Raw genomic sequence first — 17,170 nt, forward strand, 5'->3', positions numbered from 1 at the left:
ATTAGGGTCTGCATAGATAATGGTTTGTATGGGGACCACCTAGGGATCGTTAACAACAAGTTCAATTGATTGATGATTTAGTTTTCAAGAGTTTATTTAACTAAAACAACAAGAACTTCAACAATGTTACAATCAACAAACTGATCGAAACTTGCAGTCCCACAGCTCCACTTGTTGCTCCACCGTGACCAATCACGATGGCCTCGTATGGTCCCAAATGCAGCGCCGTGGTGTTGACGGAATCTCCTACCTTGTGTCGCGAATCCGTTCCCACTAACCGCACAGGCGCGGTCTCACCTGAAAACCGGTACAGATCCGTAATGTCGATCGTATGCGGTTCTCCCCGGAAGTTGATCACGATTACGTTGTACGGGTCAAGCTCACGATCCTCGTTTTCGCGCAGGAATCGAACAAAGGCAAAGACGTCGTCGTTGTACGCCCGCGAGCGGAACTCTCCGTGCGTGTAGATGCGATCTTTGCGCAGCTTGAGCGCGTCCACGTAGAAGTGGTACGTGCTGTAGTCGGCTTCTTTCTGCTTGAGCAGATTGGTTTGGCGGTAGAGGGGGTGCATCGGAAGCCACGTGCGAGGAGCGGACGAGAATCCGGCGTTGAAGGTATCATCCCACTGGAACGGAGTTCGCTGAGGATCTCTCGAAGCCCACTTGTAGTTTTCCTCGCCCAAGTTGCATCCTTGCGGGTCGCGACTGTCTTCGTAGGACATATCGCGGAAATCCTCCATTCCGATTTCTTCGCCGTTGTAGATGACCGCAACGCCCGGCAGCGTCATCAACATCAGCGCCATTCCGTCGACCCTTTCGCGACCGTATCGGCTGGACATTCGGGGCTTGTCATGGTTGCCGAGCACCCAGTTGGTGACCTTGCCGCGGGGCATGTTATCCAGGAATCGATCAATGATGTACTTGAAGTCGGTTGCCTTTGAGTGATCGTTCAGATCCTCGATCATGGCAAAGTTGAACGGGAAGTGCGCTCGCTGCTCCTTGCCGTCGTCGGATTCGTAGAACTTCATGGTCATGGTCAGATTCGCGTACGCCTCGGTCATCATGATGCTGCGAACAACAAAATCGTCAACTGGGAATACTTGTTTATCTGGACAGCGACTACTCACATGGTATCCACCTTGTTCTCCTCCACGTAGCTGTCGATCAGCTTGCGCCAGTGGGCGATCACGTCGTACGTTTCCGGCAGATCCTTGGTGTAGATGTGGTGCGTGTAGCCGTAACTGTTCGGATCTTCCGGATTGTTGATCGGCTCGTCGCGGAAATCTTCCACCTCGAACATGTGGTTGATCGCGTCGATCCGGAACCCGGACGCTCCCTTCTGCATCCAGAACAGCAGAATGTCGTCGAACTCCTTGATCACTTCCGGGTTGCGGTAGTTCAAATCCGGCTGACCGACCGCAAACTGGTGCAGGTAGTATTCCTGACGCTTGTCACTCCATTCCCATGCTGATCCGTAGAATACGGATTGCTGAGAAAGGATTTCAACTTTCGTTATACACTGACTTGCAAAGCTGAGCACACTTGCTATCTTACCCAGTTGTTCGGTGGGATTTTACGACCTCCCTGAGGATTGTCTTTTCCTTCATGCCACACGTAGTAGTCCTTGTACTTGGGATCACCATTCTCCGACTTGATAAACCACTCGTGCTCATTGCTGGAGTGGTTCGGCACGAAATCCAGGATGATCTTGATTCCCAGCTTCTTCGCTTCGGCAAACAGTTCCTCCAGGTGGGCGTTCGTTCCAAACAGAGGATCCACCGACTTGAAGTCACTGACGTCGTAGCCAAAGTCCTCCTGCGGTGACGAGAAGATCGGACTGAGCCAGGTCGCCTCGAAGCCGGTGTCCTTCAGGTGCTGCAACTTTGCGGTAACTCCCTTCACATCGCCAACCCCATCGCCGTTCGTGTCGAAGAAGGATCGCGGATAGATCTGGAAGAAGACCGTCGTTTCCCACCAGTCCTTCTCCTGGGCGCTGGTTGATCCGACGAGGCAGACTGTCGCCACGGCCAGCAGTAACCACGTTACCTTCGGTCCGAGCATCGTACTGACTGATACTGACCGCCGGCCAATTAGCCCTATTTATAGACAATTGGCGCAGATTAGATAGATGAGTTACGAGGCGGCGTCAAGCTGCTGCGAAGAAATGTGTGATAATTGTACACGGCTCGGTTGATTACAAGTTATCTGGGCGGTACAGTCGAAGATTGCCGCACGACTTGTAATATGACTTGTCCGGTACATCTGTAGTCCGTAACCCATTGACGGAATAATCTATACCACACAATTCGAACACAATCCAACTATAGATTAACGTGTTGCAATTTATGACCGAAAAAAATTGATTTCACCAAAGTCACGTTTTATTGTGACGTTGAAGCAGCTGAATGAAGCAACCAAAGAAAGTGGTTGTAATTCTACGTAAAATCTGTAGTAACAGTTCAAAAGGGCGAATCTACATTTGTAAACATGCAGTCTATCCCTTTTGCTCAAGTGACAGTTCACGCCAAGTAACAGGGGCTTGTTTACAAACGCAGATTCACCCTTTTGAACTGTTACTACGGAAATGTTAAACGCTGTACATCATACTTTAAGAAGCATGTCTGTCTTAAAACACGTAGATAAAAGACAAATAAAATCTATTCAAGTCGCGTCGAAGAAATCAATTCCCACTCAGCAACCGTGAAAGTGCCCTTAAACCCATCGAAATCCCACCACCTCCCAGTACTTCGTCAAATCGATCTCACTCGCCGGTAATTCGTGAAATTGATTGATTGTGACTTTATGTCGTTCGGTTCAAATCCCGCCCATTTGCCACAAGAGATGATGTATGCACGTGGCTTTCCGGTGAGTCTGCGTGTATGTTCTCCCACTTCCCGGCACATATTGAAACAGGAAACGGTTCTTGGGTTCTTCTCGGAAAAAAAAAATCGTGAACAAATTCCCCCCCGTGAGCAAAGAAACGATCCCCAATATTTGCAGAGCTTTTCCCTCTTTCTGCTCGATTTAGCAGAAGCGTCTTGGTTGGTCGAGTTCGGAGGCAAGGTTTGGGTCCAACGTATATTTACGAATTGATGCTACTTCGCCTGTGTTTATGTGCCCTCTCGGAAGTTGCACTCGGAATCGGAAGATAACAACGAAACGAAAACAATAAACCATATCAATCGTTATCGTCGTTCTATTGATTTTCCCTGGGTAATGTACGCTATTCCATGGGAATGTTTGTGCTAAAGCAGATGGCTTAACTTGGTGTATGTATTCTTGGAACTCTGACGGAATTGTCATAAATCCATTATTAGCCAGCATCATCAATTCGATTCAGAAAATTGATCCTGTGTGACGTCACGGTTGATGACGGCCAAGATAACGTGATGTCTTCTGAGAATCAGAACAAAAAACAACAAGCAATAATTTTCATGAATTTTCTAATGATGTTCCCAAAATCATGAACATTATTCATGAATATTGTTATTCATGGCAACACAAATCGGTACCTAAAACATTTCAACAGTTTTTTTCCGTGCACCAATCTTCGAAGCCGGCAAAATAAGAGCAAACTTATTTGCCCATAATTTATTTGCTGAACCCGTTCTTGGAAGCGGCTGGGAAAATGTTCCGTCCCGTGCAAGTCGCGCCGAGAACTTGGCGAAAATAAAAACGTCCAAGAAGCTCAGAAAAAAAAACTTCCAAGCGCAACGACTTGGACTTGGTTGGGGCAGAGAAGGTCTCGGTTGACTACGTCATGGAGACGCGGGAAAATTGGCGTCATCATCATTGTATTTATGGAGCATTGCTGTGTGGTTGTACGTCGGGCAGTGTTCTTCCAGTTATGTCGTCGTAATTTTACGACCTTTTCTTGTTGTTTGCGTTGAATAGCTGGGCTGCGTTTATTCTTAGTGTTGTGAATTATGCTTATAAAGGTATGGCAATTTTAGATCATTTTGAACTGAAACGAAGAAATGCATTTGCACCCAAGTTTACTTGCGTGGGTGGGACAGAGTTGTGATCCAGAAATGTGCTTACCTGGAAAAAGAAAACAAAAAAACATTGATTAGAATGCATGTTGGAAATTTTGTCGATTTTGAGACCAAAGCTGTCCAATAAACCTGTTAAGCATATTTAATTCGTAATGAAAACGGCAATCAAAAACTCAAATCTCACTATTTTTTCATAATTCAACAAGCCGAAGTTTCTATGGAGAGCTTCGAATTATCCAGACTGTGAACATTTTCGATTAATTATTCGTGTTGAGTTTCATTGAACTTCTGCGGAAATGAACCTAATGATTTTTTCAATTTTTCTAATAGGAAAACACTGATTTTTTAAATTGGGTAATCCTTTATCTTGGGGTTAACTTTTATCCCTGTTCAAGATCCGAGGTCCGTTTTTAACATCTCGTGACGGAGGGGCAGTACGACCTCATAAATTTTTGAGGATGCGAAAACAGAGGTGTTTTTCAATAATTTACAGCCTTAAATGGTGATGGGATGGAAATTTGGCGTCACAAAGGGACTGTTATGTTAAATTGGACGCACTATTTGTTGGCGTTGGCGTACCGAAAATTCAGAATAAACTTATTTTTCATCGAAAAAAAAAAAAACTATGAAAAAGTTTTAAAAACTCTTCCATTTTCCGTTACCCAAATGTAAATTTTTTTGGAACATGTAATTTTAAGGGAAATTTAAAGTACCTTCTGAATCAACAATAACGCAGAAGGGTCATTTTTTCATTTAGAACAACATTTTTTATTTTAACTTTGCAGTGTTATTTTCTAGAGTGTAACAATGTTCTGCCACAGTGGTCCGAAACCGAAATCCAGTGTGATAAAATTGATAGCGGCCACACGTTAAGAGCTTTGGTGTCTTCGGGACAAATGATCAGGGTCAATTGGGCCATCTTTTGGTACGGTGGACATTATGGTGGTTCAGAATTTTTATTTTGGCGGGATGGCGACATAGCGCTTTGGTGCCTTCAAAAAAGTTGAAGGGAACAGCATTTTGAGCAACTTTGCTCAAGAGCACAAAGCTCTATCTTCAAACGGTAAGTTTCTAGAGTCATTTTTGTAATTTAGGTTAAGGTATTTATAAAAAGTTGTTTTTTTTTTTAATTTATCAACTCATGCTTATGTTTTAGCGAGTTGGTGTCTTATAGACATTTGTAGAGCTTATCAAAACACACATTTATCTGCCAAGAGAGCGAAAATCGGACGTTTAAAACGAAAGTTATTGCCAAAATACGACGAAAAACACCCCATTTTGAAATGTGAATAACTCGAAAAGGTGGTGGATTTTGGCCTCGCTCTTAGAAGCATCTAAAAGTACGCATTCTAGAGTACATTTGCTGAAAACATCTTGGAGGTCTTTTTTTGTTTGACTATTTAATTTTTTAGGTTAGGTTTTGGCTTTCGGTCTGTTTGGGGAATAAAAACACTTGTATGTTCTAAAAAAATTATTGATACGGTCGAATAAACAGCAGGATCTTTGACTATTTAATCTCAATTTGAAAATGAGCATTTTCAAATCGTTTTTTGCCCATAATTTTTTTTAGAATTGGCCAAAATTCGTTTTTCAAGACTAAAAATGTTAATTTTGACAAGCTCTAAAATTGTCTTGAAGGGCCCAAAAATATACAAAATGATCTTGTTGTAGTAAAAGAAGAAACAAGTTTTAGCTGAAATATTTCAGGAATAAATTGAATTATTTTGTTGATTCCTGAAATATTTCAGTAAAAACTTGATTCTTCTTTTACAACCACTAGATCATTTTGTACATTTTTGGGGCCTTCAAAACAATTGTAGAGCTTGTCAAAATGAACATTTTTATTCTTGAAAAACGAATTTTGGTCAATTCTATCAACACAGCAAAAGGCTCTTTTATGATGTAATTTTACCTCAATTTAGACTGAAAATGCGACATTACACCAGAATAGTGCTAAAATTACACATTTTCAGATGTTAAATTACACATTTTTTCTGACATAAAAGATGTACCCCTTCCCAGATGTAATATTACCATGATTTTTTTTTCTGTGAAAAGTTATGGGCAAAAAAGAATGTGATGCTTATAAGAGTGAGGTCATACTCCACCACCATTTTGAGTTATTCACATTTCATAATGGCGTCTTTTTCGTCGTATTTTGGCAATAACTATCGTTTAAATGGTCCGATTTTCGCTCTTTTGGAAGATAAATGTGTGTTTTGATAAGCTCTACAATGTCTAGAAGACACCAATTCGCTAAAAAATATAAAAGATAAAGATAAATTTAAAAAATCACTTTTTCATAAACACCTTAACCTAAATTACAAAAATGGCCAATATCAATTTTGTCACGCTAGATTTCGGGTTTGGACCACTGTGCAATGTTGTCGAGCAGACAATTTCAACTCTTCGTTTCGTTGTTCTTGTGACGGGTGACGATAAACTACCGTGAACGACACAACCAACTTTTTCAAAACATTTTTTTTCGTAAAATCGCGATAACTCGTGATGGTTTAATGCAAATCCCTTTTGTTTGTACATCTACATGTTTGTAACTGTCTTCTCTACAATATCACACAAGATCCTCTGTAATTATTAAGTCAAATGTAATTACAAAAGCCGACTCGGTCCTAACCAGGTCCCAGTACCGAAAAGGACCTAATAAAAATAATTTTATGAAAAAAAAAAAAAAACTGTCTTCTCTACAATATTGTAGAATATTATCACACGCTACAAAAGTACCCTGTAAAGTTAGAAAAAAATGCGAAAAAAATTTCTGTATGACAAAAATTACCCTGCTGGGTTAATGTAGATTCGAAAAGTACATAAAATTTCCCTTTTCCTTACCTTTTCCAACTTTTTTTACAGCTAAGTAACGGAAAATTGCAGAATTTTTTAATCTTTTTGATTGTTTTTTTTTCGATAAAAAAAAACGTTTTTTTTCGGAATTTTGAGTACGCCATCAAATCGGGCGTCCAATTTTACTTAAAAGTCTTTTTGACACCAAATTTCCGTGATTAGGTCAAAGTTTCACGCAAATCAAAGGGCAATTGCTGTGTGAGTTGGCGGAGAATGGAAAATGTCACATTTCAAATAAATAATGCTCATTTTTTGAAACTTGACACAGTTCTTGAGTGATCTGAAGGAAATCATCAAATTCATTTAATTCCATTTGCTCCCAATTTCCGCCTCAATATGTTTGCATTTTATGGCTTTCGTTCTGCAATAAAGATTCAAAAATGCAGCCCACATCGTGCAGCATTTCCACCGATTAATTATAACCATTCCAAAAAAAGCGCCATTGTTTCCAATTGAACAAACATTAAAATTAATTTCCCGTTCAATTTCCCCGTTCAGCTGAAAAATTGCAAAACCAACTCAAGCCTGAAAACACCGATCCCGAAAAAGATTAAAAAAGCAAACTCACCAATCACGTACGAGTACCCGTCCAGCGTGAGGACGCACTTCCGGGTGGCCGGCCCGGGCGCGTACCGCATTGTTCGGGTCAGCAGGTTCTTTCCGGTCACAATCCGCGAGAGAGAAGCTGCGGTGGCACCATCCGAGTGGCACCGGTGGACGGTGTCCTTGCAGCAGGGCACACAACAGTCGGCACAGTCGCCGTAACACTCGTGGCACTGGGCCGGACCGCGCCGTTGCAGGGCCACCGTGGAGGACTTGGGCAGGGTGGTGGCGGCCTGGGCCAGCTCTTCGTCGCTTGAGCTGGAGTCGGCCATTTTGCTTACGGGGAAATTTTTCGTTGGTTTGATTTTTGTTTGGTCACTTGTTTCGATGGGATTTGGACTTTCTTAAGAACTGCTTAGAACATCACTTAAATTACATTTTTAAGACATCAATTTTCATTTTTCAAACACAAACTGCCCCCAGTTGATTGAATTGGCAAATTATAATCAACTTTGTAGTTAATTAGCCTGCCCCAACTCCATCTTCATCAATTTCATTCCGAGAAAATCACGTTCCTCTAGCGATGTATATCCAGCGAGGTCACGTTCTGCGTTACGGTCGACCGGGTTGCATAGCTGCAGGCTGTTTTGATGTTTTTCCACCGTTACGCTCGATTGGATGCTCCGGTTGTTGTTATTCCAGGGGGTGGTCCCGCCACGTGGGTGTGTTTTCGACAGAAGAAACCCACATTTCAGCAGCGACTGACCTTTTCTCGACGTTCAGGCTGCCCCGAGAAGGTTGCTAATTTCACTAGCTCTAAACGACGTTATGCTAACTAAATTACGTAGCCTTAATTGAAAGGCTCTCTCTCTCACACACTTTTCGGACGACGTTTGAACCAGAAAGCAAAGTGCACTCGTTGCAGGAATTGACAGCTTCTTGAGCCACGAAGCACAGCTGGATTGGACGGGATTTCGGAGACCGACGACTAAGTAATGACGGAGAGCGCGCGCGAACTTCGTTGGGTTGACTTGGCCGACTGCCCCGAAGAAGGTCGACGTTACACCTGATGACGGCGATAAAACTGCAGCTGCTTCGTCTTCTTTCTTCTTTGAGCTTCCTCAGCATTCACTCATTAACAATTTCCTTCGCCAATCTTCACGGTTTACTAATTAAAAACCAAAACGAAACCATAATGAAAGAGTTGGACCACGGAACCACGATAAAAGAGTTAAGATGGAGCGAGAATGAATTGCTTGTTTTTATTCATGCTGGAGTGATTTATGCATCTCGCACCCAACGTGCGCAACATACCGTAAAAGTGGTTTACGTGACGGGATTATGGCTTTTGACAAGAAATGTCGGAGTCGCTTGGTTGGTTGGTCGGTGAAACCAGCGGGATTACGACGATTTATCATGCGATTATGGTAGTTGGGTAATTCTCCGCCAACTCACACAGCAGTTGCCCCGACCCCTCTTCGATTTGCGTGAAACTTTGTCCTAAGGGGTAACTTTTGTCCCTGATCACGAATCCGAGGTCCGTTTTTTGATATCTCGTGACGGAGGGGCGGTACGACCCCTTCCATTTTTGCACATGCGAAAAAAGAGGTGTTTTTCAATAATTTGCAGCCTGAAACGGTGATGAGATAGAAATTTGGTGTCAAAGGAACTTTTATGTAAAATTAGACGCCCGATTTGATGGCGTAATCAGAATTCCGAAAAACGTATTTTCATCGAAAAAACACTAAAAAGTTTTAAAAATTCTCCCATTTTCCGTTACTCGACTGTAAAATTTTGGAACATGTCATTTTATGGGAAATTTAATGTACTTTTCGAATCTACATTGTCCCAGAAGGGTCATTTTTCATTTAGAACAAAATTTTTCATTTTAAAATTTCGTGTTTTTCTAACTTTGCAGGGTTATTTTTAGAGTGTAACAATGTTCTACAAAGTTGTAGAGCAGACAATTACAAAAATTTTGATATATATACATAAGGGTTTGCTTATAAACATCACAAGTTATCACGATTTTACGAAAAAAGTTTTAAAAAGTTGGTCGTCATCGATCATGGCCGTTCATGGTCACCCGCGACAGACACGGACGACGAAACAAAGAGAAACGCAAAAGTAACTTTTTCAAAACTTTTTTCGTAAAATCGCGATAACTTGTGATGTTTATAAGCAAACCCCTTATGTCTATATATCAAATTTTTGTAATTGTCTGCTCTACAACTTTGTAGAACATTGTTACACTCTAAAAAATAACCCTGCAAAGTTAGAAAAACACGAAATTTTAAAATGAAAAATTTTGTTCTAAATGAAAAATGACCCTTCTGGGACAATGTAGATTCGAAAAGTACATTAAATTTCCCATAAAATGACATGTTCCAAAATTTTTACAGTCGAGTAACGGAAAATGGGAGAATTTTTAAACTTTTTAGTGTTTTTCGATGAAAATACGTTTTTCGGAATTCTGAGTACGTCATCAAATCGGGCGTCTAATTTTACATAAAAGTCCCTTTGATGCCAAATTTCTATCTCATCACCGTTTCAGGCTGCAAATTATTGAAAAACACCTCTTTTTTCGCATGTGCAAAAATGGAAGGGGTCGTACCGCCCCTCCGTCACGAGATATCAAAAAACGGACCTCGGATTCGTGATCAGGGACAAAAGTTACCCCTTAGGACAAAGTTTCACGCAAATCGAAGAGGGGTCGGGGCAACTTTTTCCGATTTCGTGTGAGTTGGTAGAGAATTACCCAGTTGCGAAATGAGATCGAGATTTTGCACGGACTGTGGGCAACAATCCTTAACAAAAGATGCTGTTAACCGGATATTGCAAAAAAAAAAAAAAATAAATAAATAATACATCACTTTAACAACCACCAGATTTTTTGTGGTCTTTATCAAATGTTTATGCACTGCTAATTGACCGCGTTAAAAGCTTTTTCAGGAGCTTGTGGGTTTAATTAGGCTTTTTGCATGCCTAATGGCACTTGACAGCTAAAACAGCCATGGTTTTAAAGAAGCATGCGATAAAACCGTTTGGCATGACATTGCCATAGAGTTTTCAAGACTCCCTTCAAACTTTCATAAAACCTTATTGAAAGCCATTTAGCTTTTATTGTCACAAGGTTTTATGTCCGAGGCATAAAACCCTGTTAGAACCTATTAATTAGCTCTTGCTTAATGGTTTCGGTGAATGCCCAAATAAAACTATTTAGCAATCAAGATGCTACACAGAAAAAAATCAATTCTCGAAACCGTGAAGTCAGTTCACGATTATGAGAACCACGAAGGAATATATTCACGTTTATGGTGCAAATGCACCATACTCATGAATAAATTCCTTCGTGGATCTCACATTCGTGAACTTAATTCACGATTACGGGAATTGATTTTTTTCCGTGTACCAAAAAACCTCAATAAAACTAGGTGGTGGTTACTAAAATTTTCGTAATTAAAAGACTTTTGGTACCATAACATCTATAGGTCATCGCTGAAATTTTAAAGTTATCGCAGTTTTAGTGAAAAAAGTCGATTTTTTCCCGTTTTCGTCATTTTTCCATTTTTGCGCGTGGTGCGTCGAAAACTCCAGTTTTTATTTTCAAAAAATCGTATCTCAGAGTATCGAAAACAAAACTTCACAAATTTTTGATATCTAATGTGAAATTTTCCGAGAAATCCGATAAAAACATTTTCAGACAAAGGCTCTTTGGTCCCGAGACCTTTAAAACAGCATTTTAAGTTTTCATATGACCTTTTCAAATGTTACGCTAGATTTTTGAAACTTCTTACTATTTTTCCTAAATAGCCAAACTAATCACCTTTCTTTTGCGTCTAGGACAGCTAAAATCGGATGAAATGGCGCGGAGATAGGATTTTTTGAAAAAAGTGGTTTTTGCGAAAATCGACGAAAATTGCCATTTTTCGAACCACCCTAACACGGCGTAGGTCACCCTAATGGCCAAACAAAAAAATACGGGTCTAATTATTTCGGCCAATAAAATTGAGCTCGATCGGACAACAAAGTTTGACTATTCTTACAATCAGATTTTTGTTGGATTTGGTCCGTGAGTTAGTCAATTTTGGATCAAGAAGACAACAGCCAACTTGGTTACTGTGCACCCTTAAAAAGTGATGGAAAAACATATTTAATTATTTTTTGATTGCACTTTTAGTTTTTTTTTAACAAATGGACTAAAATTTTTAAAAAACTTTTTTACTGAAATTTGTAAACATTTTAATGATTTTTTTGTTTAACTTTTTGCCTATCATTTAGAAAAAAAAACTTGATTTGAATATGCATTTTATTCCGCACTGATTGAAATATATTAAAAAAAAAATAAAAAAATAAACTCTTTTAAAGAACTCTGTAACTCTGGTTACACTGCCCTAAAACTCTTGTAATTTTTAAGAAAAATTCAAGCATTAAGAATAGGGCATCTCAAAATAAAAATATAGTTTTCGACATATTGGTGGGCACTAATGACACCTGGAATGATAGACAAGGATATCAAAAACACCTTTTCGAGTCTAATGCTTCAATTTATACAGTATGTAAAAAAAGTATTTACACCCCTTGGGCACTATGCACATTTTGTGATGAAACATGTAAACAATTTAATGTTGACATAAACCTAGTACTACGTTTTGTTCAGAAACTCATGCCGAACATTTTGCTGCAAAAAGCTCATGAAAAGATGTTTTCTATAAAAAGTTATATAACAAATACTATTACAAAAATAAAAAAGGTGCAAAAAAAGTTTGTACACCTTTCGAAAAATTAACATAAATAAAGTTATTTGCTGACAAATCACCATAAATCCAGTCTCCCAACTCCAAATAGGCATCCTTGACTGATTAAAAATATAATTTGGATTGAATATAAAGTTTACTAATTACTTAGTATAAAAGTTTATATAACTCTGGAAATTCTATATAAAACTTATCTAAACTTAATTTTGCAAACTTTCAATTTAACTAAATGTCAATATATTACCATAGAATTGCTAAATAAACATTCTGGAGTGGGTATAACACCGTTTTGGGGGTCTTTGTATCGCTAGAATAGATTTGTCGTTGGAATTTCGTACCAACCCGGAATTACGTCGTCGGAAAATCCGCCGGCATTCGAACCGGTCCACAATTAACAAGTCAACCTATGTGGCATCGGAAAGGGCATAAAATTTCCGATCTTTTGATACCCAGACATCTAGGTTTTCTATAAAACCCACGTTTTTAAATACCTAGGCAAAAACGTTGTTATGGTTTCGTTTGAGCAATCTGCCAAAAATGTATGGAATTTTGTAATTTTTGTTCTCGTGGATCAAACTTACTTTTTGCCCAGGTATTTAAAAACGTGGGTTTTATAGAAAACCTAGATGTATGGGTATCAAAAGATCGGAAATTTTATGCCCTTTCCGATGCCACATAGGTTAACTTGTGAATTGTGGACCGGTTCGGATGCCGGCGGATTTTTCGACGACGTAATTCCGGGTTGGTACGAAATTCCAACGAAAAATCTATTCTAGCGATACAAAGACCCCCAAAATGGTGTTATACCCACTCCAAAATGTTTATTTAGCAATTCTATGGTAATATATTGACATTTAGTTAAATTGAAAGTTTGCAAAATTAAGTTTAGATAAGTTTTATATAGAATTTCCACAGTTATATAAACTTTTATACTAAGTAAATAGTAAACTTTATAATCAATCCAAATTATTTTTTTAATCAGTCAAGGATGCCTATTTGGAGTTGGGAGACAGGATTTATGGTGATTTGTCAACAAATAACTTTATTTATGTTAATTTTTCGAAAGGTGTACAAACTTTTTTTGCACCATTTTTATTTTTGTAATAGTATTTGTTATATAACTTTTTATAGAAAACATCTTTTCATGAGCTTTTTGCAGCAAAATGTTCGGCATGAGTTTCTGAACAAAACGTAGTACTAGGTTTATGTCAACATTAAATTGTTTACATGTTTCATCACAAAATGTGCATAGTGCCCAAGGGGTGTAAATACTTTTTTTACATACTGTAGTTTATTGTCCACTGAACAAATATTGCACAGCTAATTTTCATAAAAGTTGGTATTTATGAATGGCAGGGCGTTTAGGGAAATAAAAACTATTTTGATTTCAAAAATTATAAAATCAAATAAAAAATTCAAAAAAGTTTTTGCAGTCAAAACTATTCCATGCAGCTTGTAGGAATTTACACGAAGAACAATTGAAAAATAAAAGTCCAATAGTAAACCTTGGATGATTAAATTACAACAATTATTGTTCCTAATATCCAACTAATAGTCTTTCACTTGCCAATAGAGTTCGGCAATTTCAATGTTTCGATTTGAACCCGCTAATGTAAACTTTTTCGATTCTTTTTTATATTTTTAGTCTTCTAGAAGTTAATTCACAGCAACTTTTATTCAACAAAAAAAATACTTCTCTTGTTTTTTTTTTCTTGTTTCTTTATAGTATTTTAATTTGCATTTACTTGTTTAGCTAATGTTTGTTTCTGTGTTTGGTTCTAACACCTGATTTCAGTTTTTGTTTATTTTTTGAATTTATTTGTACCGACATTTGTTAGCATGTTAGTCTATTATTCGCGTTTTTTGCTATAGAATGCTACCATTTTAATTTAAATAACAAAAAAACGCTTGATCATACATTTTCATTTAAGCTGCCTTGTGTAATCTTAATCCAATGTATCTTCTGAGAAAGTATTTGATCTTGAATTTCTATGGCAAAGACAAAATCCTTAAAATTAATTTATCATCTGCCAAACTTCACTGGAAACTTTCTCTCCTACCCTCCCCCTCACCAGCAATCAAACTTTTGCAATCAAAAAGCCTTACGTTACGTGGTTCACCGCAAGTGAAAATGATACGACTCTCGATTCTCTTTTGAGAATTGTAATTTAAATTCAGATCGAATCACACTTCGTTACCCAAATACAGTCTGAGCTCCAACTCTCCCCTTCACTTGAAGTGGGTGAAGGGGGGCACTTCTCGCTTTAAGGATTTTGCGTGAAAACTCCCCCACCATCACGCAAGACAATCTCTCAAGAATGGTACATCACATCAAAGCGCGAGCTTAGATTTCGTTGTTTTTTCCACGAATTTGTGTGCATGTGGGATTCTTCGAAATGGAGTGGGGCCTCTTCTGGGAAATATTTTGTTTGTTTCCACATCCAATCTGGCAAATTTACTCCATCACACCCTCCCACCACCAACTCAAGGTGGAAATGTGACAATTCCAGGATGCTGATATTTGGTGGAGACCCCGAAAATTGGGCAAATGGACGAAAATTGAGACATAAAAAAGAGGTCTAATGGGTATTTATAGTTCATCCCGACACAAGTCACTTCCAAGATTAGGAAATGTGTGAGTTTGCCTTTTCCTGGAGGCTGCACGAAGATAAATGGGACTTCCTTCGAGGCCGAATGTTTGCTCACCTCTTGAAGCAAGGTGGTAAATTCAATTTTCGAAAACCTCAGTGCTGGCCCCGGGAGTTTGCCGAAGAAAATGGTGCAAATAGGAGAAGGGATGTCTCAAATGTTCGTTGTAGTTCTTTTTTTTCGCTGATTATTACAAATCATAAAACCAAAAGGTTTAATTTTAAATTTTCAGGTGCTTAAATAATGTTGAAACAAATATTGTCAATTGACCATCTCAACGTAACACCTCACTCGAGTGACAAAGGGATAATGGATCCAGGAAGAATAACAAAATCATGAAATGTGATCCGATTAGTGGGCATTTTGTTTGGTTGGTGCCATTTTCCCCCCAAACACCTTTCTCGATGAGCCAACTGTTGAATCTGAGACTGAAACTGCGGGGCTAACGTAATATTGGATTTTCCGAAATGTTAGGAGAAGCCACCCCCGCCAAAACACCTTCTTCTTGAGCTTGGAAAACCAAATTATGCTTCAAAGATTTTACCCCGGGACTTTGCCTGGCACAGTTCCCGCAACCCCAGCTGGCTATTATCATCAAAGCGCGGTGATCTCTTATCTTGGATAAAATGAGAAGTTCACACTTTTGAAAGGTGAGCTCTGTCCAATTTGAACTTTATAATTAGTTAATTATAAAGGATTTGCTGACGGGGCGAGCGGCTGACGTTGATGAAAATTGAGCTTTGCGTTTTTGCATTTAATTTTTGTTAAGTTTCAAACCAAAAAGGAACTTACTCTACATCAGGTTACAAAATTGTATCAATTTCGTTACAACCAAATCCAGCAGTGCTCCATAAACTATACCATATTTACATTTTTACAATCATTGCGTTTTTTTTTGCAAAGTAAATTTTTCACTAAACTTTTTTGTGAAAAATGAAATATTTTAAGATTTGGTATAAAATCTTCCGTCACACATTAATAAATTGAAACAATTTCAATGATTAGAATAAAATTACAAGAAAAAAAGAAGAAAATATAAATTCATGACAGTGTTTACAAAATTTTCCTTGATTTGTTTTAAAACAGTGTTTGATTTTTTTCTATTTGGGTATAATTGTTTTGTCCATACAAGTCTCCCTGTGTGGATCAATCGGACCGCGCACTGGACTCACAATCCAGAGGTCGCTGGTTCGAATCTCGAGGCGGACGCAAAAAATTCTAAACGTAAATATAGGTATTCGGTGTCCTCTCCCCGTGCCATACCTTCACACTTAGGAGACCCGGGAGGCGGAGTCTTGTCGCAAAAAGAACGATACACACCTGTGGAACCGTTGACGAAACCGCAAGGTTTAAGAGGGCCACATTATAAAGTGTTACGTCGATTCCGTTTCCGTTATACAAGTCTCCATACGATTTTTGCAACCGACGAAACAAAAAGGCTATTAAAGTATTCTAAAAATATACCTTGAGAACGGATTTTTCGATAATTTGGTGTCTTGTTCAATGTTAAAAAATTGTATTGCTTAGAAATTTCAAGAAACATATAAAGCTGATGCAAATATTTTTTAAAAGTTTATTTCGCCCCTTCAAAATTGGTCCGAAATATCAGGGGGCAACAATTTTTTTTTTCTAAAAACCTCAAAATTTTAATGGAAAATGAAGTCTAAAGAACTGAAAATGATTTGAAATTCCGTTGTACAGTACTGAAAAAAGTTTTTTTTCGACATAAAAATAAATTTGCCAATACTTTGGAATTTTGAAAACTTAAGACTGCAAAACATCTGAACAGGTGTAAAATACATTTTAAAACTCTTTTTTTATTTGGATGTTAAAACCATGGCTAATTATTTCAATTTTTATATTATTTTTATTTTTTTGCAATCCAGAGTCGAGGGACATAAACATAAAAAAATATTTGCAAAGGCTGTACATTTTCGAAAAAGTTTCAAGTTTCAATGTTTTTGCCTGAATTTTTTCACAAAAAAATGAATTGCATAAAAAAACCTTTTTTTTAATTTTCATTTTTGGAAAAATGATATGTAGAGATGCATATTCTGAGAGCATTCCATCAGAAATGTTCCAGCAATCTCGCAGGACTCTTGCAGAACCAGTTCTGCTAGAATATTTCGTGACTAGAAAGTTGCCTGAAATCCACTGAGCAGTGCTGCCAGTTTATCGGGAAAAACAAGTCTTTTTTTCAAATCTTTGGAAAAATCTTTGGAAAAGGTAGATTTTTTTACATTATTTTTGAGATGTTTTATCAAGTTTTTAATCGAGAGTTGCTTTACTTAATTTTGGATATTGTGCATTGGTTTAAAGTAATTGCTACCTAAATTGTTTTTTTGTTTATAACGTGACTTTTGTTTAC

General features: G+C 38.3%; 2 protein-coding genes across 13 annotated transcripts in view; both read right to left on the minus strand.

Annotated features, from left to right (window-relative positions):
* The window catches only part of LOC6051146 (calcium/calmodulin-dependent 3',5'-cyclic nucleotide phosphodiesterase 1A), a 660,139-nt gene that overhangs the window by 147,685 nt on the left and 495,284 nt on the right, over nucleotides 1-17,170 (minus strand). For 3 of the 12 annotated variants that reach the window (XM_038257813.1, XM_038257819.1, XM_038257812.1), the window contains exon 2: nucleotides 7,422-8,564. The exons of 8 other annotated variants lie outside the window; for them this stretch is intronic. In XM_038257813.1, the coding sequence (XP_038113741.1) occupies nucleotides 7,422-7,728 (307 nt within the window). In that variant the 5' untranslated portion in view covers nucleotides 7,729-8,564. Of the gene's footprint in view, nucleotides 1-7,421; nucleotides 8,565-8,710; nucleotides 8,829-17,170 lie in introns of those variants that run through there. One more of the 12 variants, XM_038257814.1, reaches the window with a different exon arrangement.
* Nucleotides 66-2,088, minus strand: LOC6046507 (maltase 2). Its single transcript, XM_001863659.2, has 3 exons — nucleotides 1,554-2,088; nucleotides 1,127-1,488; nucleotides 66-1,067 (listed from the first exon to the last, which is right to left on the minus strand). The coding sequence occupies exons 1-3, from the start codon at nucleotides 2,058-2,060 to the stop codon at nucleotides 101-103; spliced, it is 1,836 nt and encodes a 611-aa protein (XP_001863694.2). The 5' UTR covers nucleotides 2,061-2,088; the 3' UTR covers nucleotides 66-100.

This window comes from Culex quinquefasciatus, chromosome 2, assembly GCF_015732765.1.
Source record: "Culex quinquefasciatus strain JHB chromosome 2, VPISU_Cqui_1.0_pri_paternal, whole genome shotgun sequence".
NCBI lineage: Eukaryota > Metazoa > Arthropoda > Insecta > Diptera > Culicidae > Culex > Culex quinquefasciatus.

Excerpts from the sequence above, each read along its gene's own strand:
- LOC6046507 (XM_001863659.2), bottom strand. The coding sequence starts at position 2,060 with ATGCTCGGACCGAAGGTAACGTGGTTACTGCTGGCCGTGGCGACAGTC. Across the intron at positions 1,489-1,553 it reads AAATCCCACCGAACAACTGG|CAATCCGTATTCTACGGATC; the intron begins GTAAGATAGCAA and ends ATCCTTTCTCAG. Across the intron at positions 1,068-1,126 it reads GAGAACAAGGTGGATACCAT|CATCATGATGACCGAGGCGT; the intron begins GTGAGTAGTCGC and ends TGTTGTTCGCAG.